This window comes from Vespa velutina, chromosome 3 (assembly GCF_912470025.1).
Source record: "Vespa velutina chromosome 3, iVesVel2.1, whole genome shotgun sequence".
In the NCBI taxonomy this organism is placed as follows: Eukaryota; Metazoa; Arthropoda; class Insecta; order Hymenoptera; family Vespidae; genus Vespa; species Vespa velutina.
In genome coordinates, this window is record NC_062190.1 from 3,916,270 (window position 1) to 3,938,482 (window position 22,213).

General features: G+C 35.8%; 1 protein-coding gene across 8 annotated transcripts in view; it reads right to left on the reverse strand.

Annotated features, from left to right (window-relative positions):
- Positions 1 to 22,213, reverse strand: part of LOC124947620 (teneurin-a) — a 487,449-nt gene that overhangs the window by 280,047 nt on the left and 185,189 nt on the right. For 7 of the 8 annotated variants that reach the window (XM_047490033.1, XM_047490032.1, XM_047490028.1 and 4 more), the window contains 2 exons: positions 20,096 to 20,122; positions 16,629 to 16,802 (listed from right to left, as the gene is read on the reverse strand). In XM_047490033.1, the coding sequence (XP_047345989.1) occupies positions 16,629 to 16,802; positions 20,096 to 20,122 (201 nt within the window). The remainder of the gene's footprint in view (positions 1 to 16,628; positions 16,803 to 20,095; positions 20,123 to 22,213) is intronic. The other variant, XM_047490031.1, reaches the window with a different exon arrangement.

Consider the following 22,213-nt stretch of genomic DNA (forward strand, 5'->3'; position numbering starts at 1 on the left):
CCATTTCGTTTAATAATCTATTCAGATGATATTTTATAAAATAACGCAAAAGTATCATACCTCTAGCGTCGTGTGAAATCGTAAAAACATTTCCGAGTATTTCCGTAATCGAGAATTTTCGAAAAGAAGACAGAATTTCCTTGAGAGCCATGAATATCCAACCATTTCCCTGTTGGAGCTTAACATGACCGAACTGAGAACGTTCATGAATTTCGAGATTTCTTCGTTTGAAAATATTCATTAAATGGTAAAATGTGAAACGAAAGAGAGAGGGAAAATGATTTCACTAACGTTGCTAGAGGAAGAAGAAGATGAAGAAGAAGAAGAAGAAGAAGAAGAAGTATAAGAAGAAGAAAGTAAAAGAGAAAATGACCAGAGGCAACGTCGACGGTAATCTTCGCGAGAGATACTCAAGGGAGCTAGTGGAAGGTCCTTGCCTTGCAGAAAACTACCGATATCTTATTCCAAGATGGGCGTAAGGAATAATTTTCTATGCATAGCTCGATTCCAGCGGTGTCGTTGTGTTTAGCTTTGGCCGTGGCGGGAGTGGTAAAGACGCGTGACATTGCCATTACATTTTAACTCGTCGAATAGTGGTTTAACGAAGGAAACCTGGCGTGATATCACATATACATACATATATACACATTCGAAACTCCACGTTAGGCTTTTAGTAGCTAGCAACCACCTTTCACGTATTCCCTAGTGAGTAGTAGCTCCTCTCCATGCAGCTTCCACCACCCTTTCCTCATCTTGAAAATCGAAAATCGTAGTCCTACTTCTCTTCTCCTCCTACTCCTACTCCGTCTCCTTCTCCTCCTCCTTCTCCTTCTCCTTTTCCTTCTCCTTTCATCGTCCGCTTCCACTCTCCTTCTCTTTCTCTCTTATCCACTATACTCTCGACTTTTTGATTAACCTATGCATACTTGAAATCGCCCTGGCACGATTTCCCAAACATGAAAGTTTAAACACCCTTTCACCAAAGCAACCTCCTTGAGAGAAATAAAAGAACCGTACAACTCCCTCGTTGTCGGCGTTTCTTTCTTTCATTCTTTCTTTCTTTCTTTCCTTTCTTATTTCTTTATTTCTTTACTTCGATTACATTTTCCACATTACTTTTTTTTTTCTCTTTTTAGACTATATATCCAATAATACTGAATTCATCGATTGTTACGATGGAATATCGAAGAAATTACTAAATTTCTTAAAAACAGCGACGTTATTACTACGATCGTTAGAATCAAAGAAGGTGCGTATTAATGATCATAACGTTGCCAAAAGATTTTGGATTGGAGCCCAATAATATTCAATACTGTTCTTCCTCCTAATGTTCTCTTTGAATTGAACATTATAAATAGGATAATGGAAAGATCACAAAAGAACGATGAACATTACCAAAGCTTCCAAACGTTATTATCCAAAGTGTAACTTGGCACGTATCTTCAAAATCACGAGAGATTCGGTCGAGTCTCCTACGGTTACGGGCACGCGAACTTTCACTCGAGAATCTCTCGACGAAAGATATAACGACGCTTCGCATTCCTCGGATAACTTCCTGCTGCTCAGATTCCATGTGATGGATGTGTATAGCCATACATAAATATGTGCTGGGTATACATATACTTACGTAGTATATACGCATATGTGTGTGTGTGCGTGTGTGTCTATAAGTAGAGAAATAAATTATCCACGTAAGAAAGAGAAAAGTCGAACTTCGCAGGGGCAATGTAATGTCTCCATTATTTTCGAGAAACCCCTGATGCCACGAATATTTCTACTAATTATATCGATGTATTTTCATCTCTCTCTTTCTCTCTCTCTTTCACCCTCTATAATGTTCCCTTTCTTTCTCTCTCAGAGTCACCCTTCTATATGTGCGATATATAGGAATTTTCCAGAATGTGGATAACGGCTTGGGGGACCGTCTCCGGAAATAATATGAAGAGATGTTGGCGAAGAGATAGAGATAGAGAGAGACAGAGAGAGAGATAGAGAGAGAGAGAGAGAGAGATGAATAGATAGATAGATAGATGGAGAGTGGTCTCTACTAAGGGAGAGAAAGAGAAAAGGAAACGGAACGGGCGCGAAGGGGACAATTTGCTGAGAATTTCAAGAACGCAACACCTTGATCGGCTCGAAATGAAATAAGCCAACGAATATTAATTCAGGGGATACGCAGCAGACAAGGGAGAGAGGGTCGTGTCGATAGAGGCTACACCTATATGCTTTTATAGCACGAAAAAAGGGAAAGTTCGAAGATTGAAAATTGGAAATTTTCTTCTCAATTTTTTTTCTTTCTTTTTTCCCTTTTTATCCTTTTCCCTTTTCCTTCACACAAGCACACGTATCTACTTTTCCATTAACACGTTTAATTACTAATGACTTTTTCTTGTAGCATCCGCACATGATTATCTTTTCATTCCCCGACGTTATCTTCGAAGTAATTTATTAATGAACTCGTAACTCGGTTAAAAAAAAAGAATGTATGAGACAGACAGACAGACAGACAGACAGACAGACAGAGAGAGAGAAAGAGAGAGAGGGAGAAATGTATTATCTTGACCGAGAAATTTACTTAACTACGCTGAAACTTAAACTTTTTTTACACGAACATAACATATACTTTCGACCATATACTTGTTTCTTGACGGTCGACATAAATTTCTAACTATACATATATAAAAGCAAATATTATAGAGAGAGCGAACCGATCGTCGCGTAGCCCTTAATTGCGCATGGGCACATTATACTCCCTGTCTCTCTCTTTCTCTCTCTCTCTTTCTTTCCCTTTTCTTCTCTCTCTCTCTCTCTCTCTCTCTCTCTCTCTCTCTCTCTCTCTATAAGTATGAGTGCGCACGCGCACGAGTACATACATACGGGTCACTATTATCTGAATACGCGATGTGGTCACGCCAGCACCACCTCTGGGATTCTGACGGGTCCCGCATGCAACTTATGATCGTTACTAACGGAACATTACGTAAGCTCGCGATAAGCGCATAATAGTTCATTCTAATCGTTATTTAAAACGCGCCCGACCCTGCACCACCCTACCACTGGACCTGTTAACTCCTCTGTAATCTTCCTGGAACACGTTACTAATTGTATTAGCTTCATCGTTTGCACCTGAACAAGTTTTATATCTTTCATATAAAAAGATTGATAGTTAATTAACTGATTTTTTTCTTTTCTTTTTTTCTTCCTTTTTTTCCCCATATGAGTATATACACAATAATTATCGTTTCCTTCTTGTTCCGATATTTTAGATCAAGATCTTTCTTTTTAATATTTCTTTCATACGATTTAAGATTATGATTTTTCGAAAGAGAAAGAGAAAGAGAAAGAGAGAGGGAGAGAAAGAAAGAGAGAGAGAGAGGGAGGAAAGAAAAAGAAACAGACAGAGTTAAATTAGAAATTTGTTTTCTTCGGTGATGATCGACACAACCCTGACGCGGTTAATAATAAACGACGAAGAACAAGGAGTGCATAAATCTTAGCTAGAAAAGCATCGAGAAAGAGCGAGAAAGTTCAAATCTCTCGGTAAGTTTATGTTTATCCGCCTCAGCGCACAGTAGTAGCAGTAACAACAACATTACCACCACTACCACCACTACTATCATCCACGATAAAAGCGAAACGGGGAATCATCGTTTGCTTTGTATTATTCTTCGAAATTTATCCCGCGAGTAGTTTAGGAAGAGAAACTTTATTGCGTGATTCCGGCGGCCAACTAATTTCGAGAAAGTGTATTTCCATGGTACCCAAACAAAAGAGAGTATCGCAAGAAGCACCGCTCTACTGCCGATGGAGTTCTTCGAGCGGAAGAAAACGACCGGTAGCAGCAGCACCAACTATAAGGGGATTCACAGTAAGGATTCAATTATTTGCCAGTTGAATATTTATCGAGTCGTCAAGAAGCTAAGAAAGAAGAAACGAGATAATATCTATGATTCGACGAAATCTTTCGGAGAGAGAGAGAGAGAGAGAGAGAGAGAGAGAGAGAGAGAGAGGGAGGGAGAAATAATAATGGATAATAATAATACGAAATATAAAAAAAAAAAGAAAGAAATGTTCTCCCTTGTCTTCAATATGACGGAAAAATACTTTTCACGTTCGATAAAAACTATATATTTGTTCATAAAATGTGCTCGTATTTATTAATCGATATATATCTATATACATATACATACATAAAGATAATATTAATAAGGAAAAGAATCTCTTCTTTGACAAGACAATAAAATATTTTCCAATGAATATATTCCAATATTAAAAGTACGAGATATTTCTTTGTGTAAAATTTGTTTATTAATCGCGTATCCTACGTATATATATATATATGTATATGAGTATGTGTATATTATATGTAATGTATATAAAGAAAAGTATGAAACACGGAAGAGACGGAGACATCATTACGTAAAGTAAAGTGTCGCGAGCCGTGTGGATATTACGTTTTCAAACAGAATCCGCGTAGTGTTTCGCAGAGCACCGTCTACGATTCCGTAGTTATATGTACATATATGGGGAGTATGAGTATAAGCAGTAGGATATTGCGAGAACTGAATTTATTTTCTCCCATGGAAATCGTTGCTGCATATCTATATGTGGAACGTCAGTGAGAGCGGATATCTCCAATCGAAATTGGATTGGTTGACGTGACTTTTGTAACTCGTTGCACATTGACCGCGTGACGTAGCGAAAGAGACCTTTCCTGCCGCATACACATTTTAAATTATGACCTCGTCATGCTGCTGTTGCTAGTGCTGCTGCGTCAGTGGCCTAGATTCGACAGTATTGTTGTGATAGAAATAGCGCATGGTGAAAGTTTTCTCTCCGTTTAACTGAATTTCCCTTTCTGCGTTCTTGTATTTTTCTATCCTATTTTACGGTGAAATATGTCAACGTATTTTATATTAAAGATACGCGTGACAAATTAATAATGAAATATAAAATTCATTTATTTATTCTGCAATAGTAATTATACGTAATAAATATACAATATTTATCAGAATTACCTTCAGAGTTTTTATTTTTTATGAATAATCATAGCGATAAGATAATCGATATTATTGACTGATCATATTTTCGATATATATATATATATTAAAATTATTGACGCATATACTCTGTTAGTTTTCAATGTAGAGTAGGAAAAGAAAGGAAAATGTGAATGAATGGGAATCTCTATAACATGTATTTCTATAACATATAATGTGAATCTCTATAACATATAATGTGAATTTCTATAATATATAAAGTGTATGTGCATTGAATCACTAAATTTCTCTATTTATCGAAGATGAATATTGCATTATATATTTGCGATTGACCGACTGGGAATGATCATAAACATTACGTAAACATCGTTTTGAACTTCAACTTGAACGATGAGTCTCTCAAATGCATGAAATGAAATGCACACTTTCTTAGGAGTTTCTCTCGATCGAGTCTAAAAATAATTCAACTTGCTTACTTGCAGTGATGGTAGTAGTAATGGTGACGGTATTGTGAACGAATAATAATAACGCGGAGGCCTTGGAAAATCTTTTCAATCGGGGGTTAAATGGGATAAATCGTGAGCGCTTTCCTTTCAACGACGCTTCCTGCCGTTCGCTATTTCGCGTCGCATTACGGTGCGCATAATAATGCTCATTGAATCGTTCCGCAATCCACTTACATGAAACACTGCTTTTCCAAGGAAGGAAAATTCGATTTACAGAAGTTTAATAGGATCGCGCACGACTTAATACCCGTCGCAAGTTTCCTCGGACGGTAGTCTCCTCTCTCTCTCTCTTTCTTTCTCTCTTTCTCTCACTCTCTCTTTCTCTTTCTTCTTTACTTACTTTCGCTTCCTCATTCTCCGACCACAACTTTTCTCTCTTCTCTTTCTCTCTCTTTTTATCTCTACCGAGCTGCGTGCAAATTGCTATCCTTTGCGATGCCCACGCCTCCGTATTTTCAAACTAAACTTTTAAGCACTATTATTTATCTAAGAACGTAACAAAGAAAGATACGGATCCGTGCATCTTAATACAATATATCGTATATGGAATAACATGGAATAACGTTGGAATAAGGTACAAGGGCAAAAATGAAAAAGAAGGGAAAAATGAAAAAAAAAAAAATTAAATAGGTAAGTATAATAACTTGTAGAAACATAATTTGATTACTTTCTTTTTTATTTACAATTTTTCATTTTTCTTAAAGTTCTCTCTCTCTCTCTCTCTCTCTCTCTCTCTCTCTCTGGCTTTTTTTCTCTCATTTTGAGGACAAGTACTACGTGGGTGATCTTAGCAACGTTGGTCTTTGTCTGGCCTTATTCCATCACACCCATTCCCTCTTTTCTTGTCCAGAATTCCACCTTCGGCTTTCCTGATCTCAAATTAATTACGTGACAAACAGTTTCTTACCCTCCCAATGGCAATGTCTCGCACCTTCTTATTGCTCCCTCGTCAGGGTTCGTCCCTGGAATTCGGTTGGTCCTATTAAGTACACCAAAGTCACGGGACAATGGAGATAAGACGATTGCGTTTGGGCGAAGTTGTGTCTCGGGACTGTTCGTAGAAAAGCTTCCAGCTACGCTTAGAACGATTAGGTGATCTTATACGTAAACGAGAGATCATTTTTCTTTTCTTACGTGTATTAGGGATGATTAATTATTTAAAAAAAAAAAAAGGAAAGAAAGAAAAAGGGAGAAAAAAAAGGTAGTTTTTGAACGAGATTAAATTGCGTTTTTCATTTTTTTCTTCGATCCTGAAATTTGCTTAAGTTGACAGGATTTTGATTGCGAACTATTCTTTATCTTTATCTCTCTTTTCCTTTTGGTACGCTACTGTAGTAGGCAAGACGCGTTCAAGCCATAGCTAGTCATCCTCATGGAGAGATATTATTGGAAAAAATATATCAGCCCCATAAAGAAACCCGGTGGAAAGATTTAAGCTGAAAATTGCTTTCAACCGATAAGTGGCTCTGTCTTTTTTTCTCTTCTTGCTTTTCTCTTAGTTTCGACCAGCACGTTTTAATATTTTTTCACGAGCTAAGACTATCGATTTGGCTCGCGTGAATTCGATAATCGCGTAATGCGTTTTGTGCATTAACTTTCTTTCTTTCTTTCTCTCTCTTTCTCTTTCTCTCTCTTTCTCTCTCTCTCTCTCTCTCTCTCTTTCTCTCTTCGATATTAATCGTGTCTCGTACTTTTTTGCATTCTCCGACATTTATTAGTTTTCCAGTCGTCGTCGTGTCGTATTTTTGCCACCCTTCGTACAGTTTTCCATCAGATGATCGTATCCCTTCGTGTTTAATATCAACGAAAACGACGTCGTTTTAATGGCTTTATTTTCACGATATCCATTTATTCGAATGAATCATCGACCAAGAATCTCATATCGAACGATGCAAATAGAGATATTTTATATGCATTTTTATTTTCGTGGATTCGCGGAAAATGAAATTTATAATAAATATTCGACGCATATACCCCTACGTTACATATTTTTATGAAATTTAATTCGAATATTAAATTAAATCTCAGTATGTTGTATATAATTACATGAATGTGCATTTAATATTATAATATTTTTGTCTTAAGAAATCGTAACAAGTAAACTTTTAAAAAGAAATTATATGAGATACTTCTGAATGTACTTACATCAAGATCCAAACAAGTCATTGAAAATGCCGCATGGAATCTTTGCCTCGTTCGGCAATCGGCGCGACTTCGTGACACCTGGCACAAGTAACTAGCTGGGTATACTTTGGTGAACATCTTATAAATTTTCATGGTTGGCACGCCGCTACAAGTCGGCCGTCGACCACGATAAGTATTTCGAATGTCGACGAAGAAGAGAAGGGGCAAGAGAAAGAGAGAAAGAGAGAACGAGGCAGTGCTATTGTTGTCTCGATGATAAGATCTCGCGCTAAATCCAAGCCTTGCTCGGCACTACGAGGACAGTTTGAATTATGCTGGTTGGTACCACAATGGTGGAGGTTGAGAGGAAGGGTAGAGCAAGGGCAACGGAGTTCAGAATTTATAGGAAGCGGCACATCACGCAAAACAGAGTAAAAGAGAGAAGGAGGGAGAAAGAGAATCTTGCTTAAGCCTACCGAGAATTATTTCTGATATGCGCTTCTCTTATCGCAGCACACTGTACAAATACTGAGCAGAATTCTTAATACCAGTCACTTATAGTTACTCACCAGTCTTTATTACTTTTCTTCTTGCTGATTACAAAATCGAAAAAGAGAAAGAGAGAGAAAAAGAAAGATATGAAGAAATTTCTATGAGAACATGAAAGGATATTCTCGAGTATCTATCGACTACTCGGTTGATTAAAAAACGATTAGCTAGCGAATCACGATGGTGGTAATTAGCGAGCTATCCGGCCGACTCCGATTAGCCACTTGGTAGAGCATAAAAGGTTTTGAAATCATTTTTGTAGAAAGAAAACCATGAGTAGTTGTTGCTGCTGAGGTAGCTTCCCTTTACGTGCTAATGGCTAATCGATGAATCGAATTGGATGCACTCCTATCTATTTCCTGAGAATCCAGTACTTATTCTACGCTATAACTCTTATTAAGATAATAATAAACAAAGGATGTAAATACATAAAGAGAAAGAAAAGCTACCATTCACAATCCTTATCATAAATTACCTCTTAATATTTCGAACTAGAATGCATAGTTCACGAAAATATTTTCGTTTAAAGGAGAATGTAGAAGAAAATAGTATAAACCGGAATAATCAGAGGTAAGTAGTATTAGAAATTAGCTCGGAGCCATTCGTTGGAGGATATATCCCGTTGGAGGATTAGCCAGTTTAATGCAAAGCAAGCTGTTGGAAGCTGTGGAAGTTTATTCGTTTGCTCAAAAATATGAAGTGGCTTTTGCGAGAAATGTGTGTGTGGGAACCTTGTGTTTATTTGCGTTCCCGATATTCGTCGGTTAGTTTATAAAAGCAAAATCAAAGTGTCCGCCATCGACACGGTACCGCGTCGTGACGCTCATCCTCCCTCTATCCTTCTCACTCCCCTATTCCTCTTTCAATCCCTGTTGACCGCTCCCGGGCACGTTTGTTCGTCCTCCCCCTAAAACGCACAATAATCGCGATAACGAGCGATCGAGTAACGACGATGCTGACATTTTTGATCCCATCCCCAATTGCTCGTTCTCTCTCTTTCTCTCTCTCTCTCTCTCTCTCTCTCTCTCTCTCTCTCTCTCTCTTCCGCTTTCGCTTTGCAGACAGACGGAAAATCGGACGGTCGATGACTTCTGCCGCGTTACGTTCATCGCAGTTAAATAATAAAAACGGCCGGCGGGCTTCCCCACGGATGGTCGCGCTGTAAATTCGCACGGAGTAATTTGTAATCGATAGCAGCACGCGCCTCGTTTTTCCATTTTAACGGACTCACGTAAACAGATCGTGCGTGATCCTGCGAAACGGAAACACGTTCGATGATCCAACTTTTCTCTTTCTCACTTTCTGTTTGTCTATCCTTTTTCCTTTACATATGAGTCTGTGTCTTTTTTCGTTTTTTTTTTTTCATTTCTTTACTCGTTTATTTTTTTTTTTTTACGTATACATATATATCGACGTCGGAATCATTTTCTGCGACTAATGCCAATGCCATTAATTAATTTATATTTAATCGTAATACCGTTTGCACTTCTTCATTTTGCTTCCCTTAGGCTCGACATAAATCGAGCGGAATAAAGGCAACCTATAAGAATGAACCCAGTTACGACCCTACGCTTAAACTGTGATCTTGAGAACGAAAGAGAAAGAGAAAGAGAGAGAGAGAGAGAGAGAGAGAGATTGTATAGAGGTCAAAATTGATATTAGATCGGCTAATTGCATCAACGTTAATCCAACGAAAATCATTTAGGCTGTTTCGTAGTTGGTACGAATAAAAGCGACAGATAACGTAACTGAGGATGAGAGCCAATGCGATGAATAGAATGAAATAACTTTGTTCTCCTTGAAACATGATAGTTTTAAGATATTTGATTTTCATTGTTATAACAAAAAGAAAGAGAAAGAGAAAAGATTGTTTCAAGATATTTGATTTTCATTGTTTTAACAGAAAGAAAGAGAAAGTGAGGAGATATGATTTATATTCACAATTTTCTCTCCCTCTCTCTCTCTCTCTCTCTCTCTCTCTCTAGTATTCAGTATGTATTATTTTTATATTGAGAGAATTTCAGTTCCTTATAATAATTATTATTATCCCTTCAATCTAAAGCAATAATTAGCATTTGCTAACTTCCCCTATATCGTGAAACGATGAACTTTAAATACGAAGACGATAACGTTGTGTAGTAAAGCGAACAACTTTGGAAATCGTTCGAATTGTGGCTTATTAAATTCTGGAGGAAGAACGTTAACATGTCGCTTTCTCGATAACACCGAGCATCGACATCGTCATAGAGAATGAAAACGAGAAGGATAGATATATTATACTATCTACGTAGGACGAGAGGGAGAGACAGAGAGAGAGAGAGAGAGAGGAATAATTGACTCGTACTACTGTAACCTAGACGACGATATGTAAACGGCGCTCCAGGAGGATGAATATGCAAGAAAATCTCCATGACGATAGAGTTACGTTTTACTTTACGAACGACTATCAGTGCCCATCGTATTCGTTCATGAATATTCCGGGCGATACCGTTTGACGCGAAACACTTTGCTCGAAACGCGTTTTGACCTTTCGCTCTTCCTAACATCGTCACTTTCGAAGGATCTCAGTCTCTTTTACTTCTGAAAAAGAATTCAAATGTTAATTTTAAAGGGGGAAAAAGGATTTGTTAAAAAGTGTCAACGTGAAAAATTTCTTTTCTTATTTCATTTATTTTAATAATCATTATCGGTTTATTAATAAAATCGTTAGAACTTATATAAAGTTTTTTCTTTCTTTATCGGCTAATCAAAGAGATTGAAAAAAGTAACGGATCAACGTCGTTAGAAAATCACTTAACATTTAAAGAAAGAGAGTAAAGTGTTTCGAGTTTATCGACTTTCGAACCATGCCAAGTTTCTAACTGAGTAGAAAGTGCTACTGGCAAAAGCAAGTAGTAGGTACCTACGGTTCTATTCGACTGTCGTCATCGTCGTCGTTGAGGAGACTACCTCTCTCTTCTCCTCCTTCGATACTCAACACAGGAGAAGATTTAATCGGCAATGCTATGAGATTAGAAGCAAGCAAGAACGAGGCAAATACGGAAGAGAGAGAAAGAGAGAGAAAGAGAGGGAGAAAGAGAGAGAGAGAGAGAGAGAGAGAAAATACAGAGTACAGAGTTCAATATATGGTGTGTCGAACCGTATCCGGCTTACTCTCTAATAAGTAGCAATTAGCAAGCCAGTAATTAATATGGGTTACGATGAACGCCCACCAACCACGAAGAAATACGATCTTGCGCCATTACCAAGTTCGAACTATCACCGATATTTATCTTTTGGATTTGTTACTATCTGGAATTTCACGATATCGTTGTTCCACATTAAAGCTTTGTAATGACTAGTCGAGTAATGATTGAAATTTCATATTACCCAATTATATTATTTTATTTATCTTGTTATCAATTATATTAATTAATAAGAGATGAAGTATCTAAACTTTATATTAAATAAATAAGAGAAAAAATTTATTTTTATTCTATAGATTGTTCTAAAATGTATAATAATGATTTTATATTTAATATTATTTCTATTATTTTGGAGATAACAAGGACGAACAATTTTTATTCCATTTGCCCTATTCGATAAAATCGTCGAACCATTATCGAATATTAGTGTGACGATGTCTCCGTTTCATACCCAAGAGACCAAACAAAGATATCCATCGAAGTTCTCTTTCTTTCTTTGGTCACTCTCTCTTTCGATCGATCGATCGCTATCCTCATACACTTTTTCGCTTAAGTGTAACGACCTCGTGCGCTCGCGCGCCCTCGTTCGTTCGTTCGTTCGTTCGTTCGTTCGTTCGCTCGCTCGCGTCTAATACGACGATTATACTAATAAAATTTCCGTCCGCTTTAGCGAACGGGCGTTGCCAACGGCGAGACATTAGTCGGGTGAAGCCGGGAAAGCCCAGAAGAAGGCAAACATTTGCCCGCCTTTCGACCCCTCCTTCCTCTTTCTCCTCCTTCTCCACCTTTAGCCCTCAAACTCCGTCCCTTTCCCATCTTCCCACTCCTAGCGTGTGCAAACAACCAACGTGGCTCGGGCTCGTCCTTGTTCAGGATAGTGGAAGAACTTGCACCGCTCTACGCTTGGGCGAGTTTCAGAGAGAAGGAACAACTTTTCTTTCCAAACTATTTCTTACCAAATTGAACCCTTTCAAATCGAAATTATATTTTTGATATATCCCGTATACCGGACATAGTTCAAGATTCATTTTAAATTCAATTTTAAATTCAATTTATAAACGCCATAAGTTTCTCTTATAATTTTTTGATTTTTCATTATAAATTTATATATATATATATATATATTTGAAGAGACTTGTCGAGCCTGACTCGACATAAAATTGTGAAAATTTGATACTCTTTATTATGAAAGCGATAAAGTCTTGCTCGTTAATTTGAATGCGTGACGATTGATAAGTTCTAAGGATCACTGTGAACGAAGTGGACGGAATAAGTTTCGCGTCGTTCGAAGTTATACTCACAATTATCTCGAGGAGTGACTCGTACACAAAGTCGAACGTAAAGGCACGATGAGCGAAACACGGACGGTGAATATTCGCGTGCTCTCTTCGCGAACTTTGCCAGAACTACGGACGACCACTTGAACTTACACCGGAGTTATAGGGTGTCATTAAGCGACTCACCTTACTCACCATCTATATAATCACTATCCTTGGACTATTTTACCTAATTAAAGCAAATGCTTTCTTATGGACATTTTTCTTCAAGTGTACATATTATTGAGAATCTATCGTAATTTTGATTTATTCGTATAAAAGAAAAAAAAAAAAAAGAAAAAGAAAAGAAGCACGATTAAGTTACGTTCTATTTTATCGATGGAGTGATCGTTTAAAAAAATATCATTTAGTTCGAACGAAGTATACGTAATTTTATGATAATCATACTATGCTGGTAGAAAATTTTTCTTATAATCTTCTTATCGAACACACCCCTCAGTAGTTTCCACAAGGGACAAAAACAGTTTGTTCTAATTTCGGAGATACGCAAAGATACCTTAAATTTAAGCACCCTAGATGATAATAACCTTTTCTACGTGAGAGATTCTCCCGAGTGAGCAATCAATTCCTTTCTCTTTTCTAGCAAAGTGATCGTTTCAGCTAAACCAAGGAGCACAATATTATCTATATACATACTCACACACATACATATAAGATTCTCTTTTCTCTCATAACCGTTGTTGTTCGAAAAATTGCGGTTTATGCTATGCCCGCGTACTCGACTCTACGAGTAACAAACGTCGAGAGTGATACGAGCTCTTACGAAAATTCATATCTCGTCCTTCCACTATCCACTTTTACCACTACCATTATAGACACGAAGCGTCTTCACCGACAACGACGACTACTACGACGACGAGGACGACGACGAGGACGACGACGACGATGGGAATTTATGCGAAATCGAGTTACTACGCCGATTCCATCTACTCCGATTCCCTTTCGACGTAATAAAACTTCTCTCGACTTCCTCTTTCTCTCTCTCTCTCTCTCTCTCTCTCTCTCTCTTTCTTTTTCTTTCCGTTGCGAATATTCTTAGGGAATCGTTCTTTATGACTTTCTTTTTAACATTCAATCGATGTCGTTTCAACTTTGTGTATATATATCAATGAGAAATAAAAAATCCAAAGATATCGCAAATATAATAATATCACAGGTATGAGATATATAATAATTGATATAAATTTGTGAATTGATAGTGAATCATAATCAATTTATCTTACAGTTTTTTGTTTCTATTATCAAAAAAAAAGAAAAAAAAAAAATTTACCAACGTCAATGAAAGTTACTCTTTTATAAAAACGATTTCGAAAGAAATTCGACATTGTCGAATTACATTTATCTTAGCCACTTATCGAAACAAACTTTTTTGTAATCACCAACGGTTCATTTTATGATTATTAATAAGAACTTTAGCGAACGTTTCATTAATCGATCGCACGTAAATGTGTAGGCGTGAGTTATTATTAATTGTTATTAATTTTGAATTATCATTATTTTGCAACGTAAGTGACTATTTCTTTTTTCTTTATTACTTTAAAATTCCATTAGAGATAACAATTAAGTGACGGATAATTAAGTATTAACAATCATTTCTCTTAATTTAAGGATTTTATTTTTACTGTAATAAAAAAAAAAAAAAGAAGAAAAAGAATGCTAAACCATCTTTCGCTAAAACGTTATACAAAACGTTTAATATTGATATAAATATTTGTTATTAGCATCTATATAAGAATAATAATAATTAGAACGACAACAACAATAATAATGATATTATTAATAATAATAATAAAAAAAATAATAATAATAAAAGTTCCGCATAAGATTAATCTACATGATAAGAAAGAGAGAGAGAGAGAGAGAGAGAGAGAGAGAGAAAAGAAAGAGAAAACTTCATCTGAGGATTATCCTCGCGTTCGATTGAAAATATCTTCCGACAAACGACGTTCGGCAATGCAGAGTAATAACTTTGATATATGTACATACATGCACACATTCACATAAATACGTACGTAGGAATAGAACGATTTTATTAAACGATATGACGATCACACTAACATTTCTCATAGCTTCGTTTAAAAAGAAAAAAAAAACAAGAAGAAAACAGAAGAGAAACACAAGAATTACTTCTTTATTTTACTTTCGTACAGTTTTTTATTCACGTATATCAAAGCATCATTTTCAACGATAGAATTGATCACATGTGAAGTGCAAAAAAAAAAAAAAAGAAAATAAAAAATACAATAAAAATAATGAAAAATTCGAAACGAAGTTGACCGTAGGCCTCTTTTTTATTATACGATAAAAACACACAATACGCAGAGGGTGGAGGCTACTAGTTGAGCGATAAAAAGAGTGCACACCAACAACATTGCATTCAATGAAACTTTGCGCTTCGTAAAACAATACGGCTTATCGAGAATGCATTACAATAAATTCACATGTAAGCAGAGTGAAGCATGCACGGCCGATATAGCCATGCAATGTGTCCCATAAAATTCGGATGATCCTGGACGGAAATGCAATGCATTCGATATTACAGAGGACGGAAAGACCGATTTTTATTCTAGACAAAATCCCGACCAGCGCGTTTATTTCAAATAACGTATAGCAGACACAACACACCCACGCAACAAACACATTTGAAAGTGTGAACGCGAATCGATTCGTGCCATAGCCGAAAAGCCACCGTAACGATATTTTTCCTCGAGCAGTGGCGATCGATCGATAGAAAAATTTCCGACTTGTGATCCGATTAACTCTCGGGGTTGGAGAAGCAAAGGATAAAAAGTTATGACCTTTTTTCTGTTTTTTCTTTTACTTTTTTTTTTTTTTTTGTTCTTTTTTCTTTTTTCTTGGGTTGTTTTTCAGACGTTACCTTGGTAAATATTTTTACATGGAGAAACTCCAATCTCTTTTCGATTCCTCTTTTTTCCCTTTATCGTTTCTTTTTCTTTTATTTAAAATTTTTATTTTCCTTTCCTCTTTTCATCCCCATCGAAAATCTAGCATTTACTCGTTCCGATGGAATGAAGCGACAAATATCTCGTTTCCTTTTTTTTTTTCTTCTGTTTTCGCCCCATTTTTTAATTTCTTTAATTTTCCCTTTCGGAATTTTACGAAATTCGCGGAAGTACGGTAAAAAGGAGAGTGAAAAGAAATCGAAATCAAGGTTGTCCCTACAACTATTATTACTACTACTACCACTACTACTATTTCTACCACTACTACTACCACTACCACTACCACTACTACTACTACTACTACTACTACTACCACTACTACTACTACTACTACCACTACTATTACTACTGTACTGTATTCTATAAGGGAGTGGGAGAAGTAGGAGGGTGGTGAAATAACGCGAACCGATAACCGCACTTGTTAATACCCTCGCTCCCTATTATCGTAGAAGTGTTTACGACAGCAGTTAAACGCGAATCGAATGTACTATGTAAATCGTGCGCGCGAGCACATCAAATGCTCGGGAAGAGCGTTGTGGGAGCGTACAAACGACTGTTTAGTCGGCGTCGCGATACTCCAACGGTATATGTACCTAGAAATATAGAGAAACGAATATACGCCGAGTATATTTGCAATGAATTTACGGGGGCGTTAATGCATAACCCCTGCTCCACTATCCATTAGTTTAAACAGATTCCCCGCGTTACGTGGCACCAAGAGAGAACGCAGGTTCAGCACTTGGATAACCCACACGCGAGAAAACGCAGCTGATACGTTGTGAACAAATTAAACGTTTGTTAGCCCGAAAGCCAAACGTCGTTTTCTAACGTTAACATTCTATTGTTATCTTTTTGTTTAAAGTATTTCAATAAATATTCAATGGTTAACATAGGAATAAACTATAATTCATTTCGAATTCAAGATTAGAACGTGTTATGTAAAATAATTATTATAAAAACTCACCAGAATAGGTTTCCGATGGTATCTGATCCGTTGGTACGGTGAAATTTCCAGTAGCATTTGGAGGACATCCATTTCGAGTTTGTTGATTACGTAGGGTGTGCGTTGCGTGTAAAGATGGGCCACGAGGTGGTACTTCCGGTGGTGCTGGTTCCGGAGGAGAATCTCTTCCAGTGTCTGAAAAGAATTATCATTCTAGTTATTGGAAATAATTTCGTTTGTTAATAACGAAGGGAGAATTAGGGAACGTTCATTCGATTCGTTATAATAATATGTGTTCTCATTGTACGATGGAGAATCAGTAAATTTGCAATAAAACATTGACATGCAGGTAATAAAATTTCACATTTATCGTTGCTCTCTCCCTCCCCTCTCTCCCCTTCCTCCCTCTCTCTCTCTCTCTCTCTCTCTCTCTCTCTCTCTCTCACTATCCTGCTTATACATTCGCTCGCATTTTCACGTTCGCAATGTCCACTAATCCAGAATAATTAAACGAGACGTCGACAATCGAGACCTTCGCAATTATTGCTGCTTTATGTAGTTCGAAGCATAACGGAGAGAGATCGATTAGACGTTATTAGAAGTGCGAGAGAGCATGAAGAATGCGCGAGCGAGCGCTTTTGTAATTAGGAAATAGTCTAATTGGAGCATCGATCTCCCTCTCGTTTTAGAGCGAGGCTGCTATTATCCGAAAATAACGTGAAGTAAAATCGTACATACATATATATGTATATATATATATATATATATATATATATATATATATTTACACGTATTTATGTACTTATGACGTTAGCATGACGCACAATATGTTCTAACGTGAGAAAGCAACAATCCTCACGAACAATGCAAGATGAAAATACTAGAGGGGGTGGTACTTTCGCGTGTACACACACCTATGTTAATCCCGTTTTATCGCTACATCTCATGACGCAAGTAGTAATATCGATTCGCTCTATAGAACTAGCGAGTCAGCGAATAATTAAGGATCTATTTATAATTAAAGCGAACTATTCTCGTTGTATCAAATACTTTCGCATAAGATGGCTTTGGTATGAAACACGGTAATGTTATCAACTATTTTTTACTATCGATTTCTTTTTTCTTTTCTTATTTTTTTTTTTTTTCATTTTTTTTTCATTTTAGACAAATATTTACAACTAAAAATATAAGATATAATTTCTATATCCTTTCGTTCCTTTCAATAGGAATCTGTTATGATAAAAAAGGAAAATAAGAAAAATAAATGACCCATAGGAGATATAATACAAAATAATATTTAGTAAAGAAAAAATAGATACACCACGCTATATAACTATATAATTATTATACCTCGTTAAGGGAGTTTGCGAACGTAATAAAAACGTGACCGCGTCTTTTTTCATTTACCGAGCTTCGCGTATAAACAAATTAGAACGTTTAAAAAGTTTTCTAACGGAATACTAAAAATTTTCCAATTCTGAACGGCCCCCTGTTCTTTCTCTTTTTCTTTCTCCCTCTTTTTGTCCCTTTCTCTCTCTCTCTCTTTCTCTCTCTCTCTTTATTTCTTTCTTTCTCTCCTTCTCTTTCTCTCTTTCTCTCTCTCTTTCTTTCTTTCTCTCTTCCTCTTTCTCTCTCACCTCCGTACCTTGCTGGCCCTCGGGGCTTTCCGTAGTCGAGTTACTTACAAAGTTGTTCAAACTCGTAAGGAACTCCTTCCGACGAATAATTAAAGTTACATAAACGCAAAGAGCGCAAAAGAACCGGAGCGGTCCGCTCGCATTCGCGCGCGTTTAAAGACAACGAAAGTATTTCGTCGGACGAGTTCTTTGCTATATCGTGGAAAACGTTTTTCTTTATAAACGAAAGAATGCGAAAAATTCGGAACGAATTATGCCTCTTCTTCACGTGCCTACAATTTCTCTTTTAGGTAAATATAAACAAAAGAAAAAATAAAGAAAAAATATGAATATTAAAAATCTCGAGTACAAATTTTCTTACAGGTAGAAGAGAAGCGAAAAATTAGTTGTAACAGCAGATATGGGGAGCCATAAGATGATACCATAATGAATACATATATGTATGTATATATCTATAGTCACAATATACGTACATGTATATGTATATATATATATATACATATAGATATACGTATATATATATATATATATATATATATATATATATATACGTATATCTATATGTATATATATATATATATATGTATATATATATGTATATATATATGTATATATATATACGTATATCTATATGTATACAATTGAAGCAATACGTAACCATTAGAGGTTGTTAATGTTACAGAGCGCATTATTGTAAATCAAGGTTAACTGCAATACAGTGGTCTATCGCGCTTTCGCGAAGCTATGTAACTTGCTTGCGGTAACTCTGATGCCGGATAATGGAATTTCGGTGCCGGGTCTTGCGGATTAAAATCCATTACGGTTATAACTTACGTGAGCATTGTAATTTCTAAGAAAATTATTCAAGAAAGCTAGAGAGACATGGGATTGACGTAATGCGCATGCATAATCCGACATATTATTGTATGAGAATAAAATCAAGATTTTTCATTTCTTCTTCGGTATAATTCTTTACTTCATTATTAAATAGACAATTTTTTATTTATTTTTTTTTTTATTTATTATTAATTTTACATCTGTTCTGGTACGTTCTATTCTTAATGCATATTGTTATATCCCAGTATAGTTTTATATTTGAGTTTTTCAGCACTATTTCTGGGTGATGTTTGTAATATGGTAGATTTTCCGGGAGGAAGTAATATTTAAGTGTAAGTTCCAAATATTATTATTATTACTAATATTATTATTATTTTTATTATCATTATTATTATTATTGTTGTTATTGTTGTTGTTATTGTTGTTGTTATTTTTGTTGTTATTATTATTATTATTATTATACTTGATTATGTTCGATTAAAAGAGAAATGACATGGAAAATCGTTGATATTTTATCGGATGAAATTTCGATATGGTTTTTAATACTGGTTACTGGATACGACTTGTTAATGAATATTCAATTTTGGTATATCTCTCTCTTTCTCTCTCTCTGTCTCTCTCTCTCTCTCTCTCTCTCTCTCTCTCTCACTTTTTCTTTTTCTTTTTGTGTAAAATTACATAAAGATAATGTATTAAATATATAACTATATAAATTACAAACATAATAAACGTTTTTTAACGCGTGATTCATTATCTGACGGAAATGGAAGACAAGAAAAAACAACACACACACGCACACGCACACGCACACACATGCACCCACACATGCACGCACACACATACAACATACACATAAACACATATATCGAATAATTTTCTCTTTAAAGATAGTTTGTGCAATTTTTTATAAATGCCCGACAAAGACAATGATGAAAGACAAATTAAAAAGAACACAATAGAAGAAAAATTATATAACATGATGTATGCACACATCACCAATTGGAATTTACATACCTGTGAAGTAAATAGGCCTGGAGAGACCTGTGCAGATCCAGAGGTGAACGTGCAGAGAGACAAAAGTGCATTAGTGCGAGTGAAAATTTTGATAAAGTGCGTACGTGCTAGATATGATCGATATGAATCTGATGAGAGATTGTGGAAATATATCGTGATGAGAATGTAAAATGTTGCTAATATTGCTATGCTTGTTGTGAATACGTCATGCAAAATCAGAATTCTTTTAAAAACGATCGTCAAATGCTTAACCGTTAATGCATCCATGTAGTCGAGACGATAATGAAGATGAAAAATGACGAATGATCGTGACTCGGATTTTACGTGTTATGACCATGAAACGATTATCAAATATTTCCTTCTAGCACGTTCATATTAACCAGGAGCCAAAATGAATTGCGACGGGGATGGTACAAAAGCGCAAGGTCGATATCTACTGCAATAAGCAGTAATAATTGCTTAATTAAAGCGAACTGTGAAATGCGCAATGCGTTTCTGTCAGGTGCAGCCGGGACCATCGCGTTTCTCGGACAACTTTACTCTCGAAATACATACGTACATTCGTTCTAGTTATTGAACTATTCTCTCCATCTCTTTCCCCTACCTGTACCAACCCACTAACCCACCCGCCCACTCGCCACATAGCCTCTTGGACTCTGCAAACACCTGTAACGCTCAATTAGAAAATCGATAACCTATCTACGGACACTCCGAGGACAATTTCTACTAGTTTATCGTGAGCTTCATCGTTGGAGAGTCAACGAACGATCCATTATTTTTATCCATTTCTCTTTCGAGAGTCGATTATCGGGAGCCAATCGTAACGAATTCCTTTGGATTGCTAGAACCATTCGAGAATCATTCACTTATATACGACGCGTATAAATTCATTTTATATATATATCTTCTTTTTTTTCCGTGAAATCTTTTGCAAGGAGGAAGAAATTAGAAAAAATATTTCTCGATGATCTATATATATGCACATGCATATATAAACGGCGTGTTCATTTGAAAACTTCCAATGTAAAAATCTCAAATCGGGAAAAATATTGAATACAAAAGTTTCACAGTTTCAAGAGGAAAGTATAAAAAACCTGTGTATTTTTTACTTGTTGGACAGTTTTGAAGTTATTTGAAGGTTAACTTTCCTTCTTTTTTTTTTGCTTTTTTAACGAAAACCTATATTTTCCTTTACAGATTTTTATTTTACGAGAAAGAAGAAAAATCTTGTGTATAAATCTAATAAAATAAAAATTTTTGTCAATTTCGTCACTTTCAAAATGTGAGAACAAAACTTCTTTAATTTTTTTTTTTTTTTTGTTATTAGATGATATCCACTTTTTTATATGACTTTCTTTACTTTTTCGAGTTATTGACGTTGAAAATATTTAAATGAACATGTCGTGTATATGAATTTTCCAAGATAACATTAGTTTCTTTATTTTGATAATACAATAAAATGTAAATATATAGAAAAGTTGAATGGGTGACGATATGGTCATTTTAATTATTTTTAAATATGATACTGATATATATCGTATAATCGTTAATATCCGGCATCATAGTTCATGTATAATATTCTATAGATTGGTATATAACCGATATTGAATTACGTGGAAACGAGGTAATGAGATTCTATTGCAGTTGAAAGCTTCGTCAATCTGTACGCGAAGTATCAATTAAGCATTATATCGTCATATTCCTGTTATGTGTATACAATCGAACTATATAAATTTCTCATTAAGCGCGAAGGGTGTATTATTCGCGTTAGAACGCCGATAGATCATTGAGTTCTGCTAAATTACATCCTACCGACAATTACAACCTAATTCTCTTTGTAGAAATGATGTTCAAAGACTTGAAATATCGTCTTTTCGTATATATAATAACTATTTAATAACTGATCGAGAGAATTTCTATTATGATTTATAATGCAAATTTCTAATCTTAATAATTTTGTGGTCGAATGAATATAAAGGACGTTAAAGGACGTGATGTGTATCGTTAAATTTACGTTGGTGCAAAAGTCGAAATGTGTCGAAACACGGATCGTGGAGAGATTCGTTTCGCAAAATTTAATCAGAAACATCAAGAAGCATGGAGACGACGGGTAGAAAG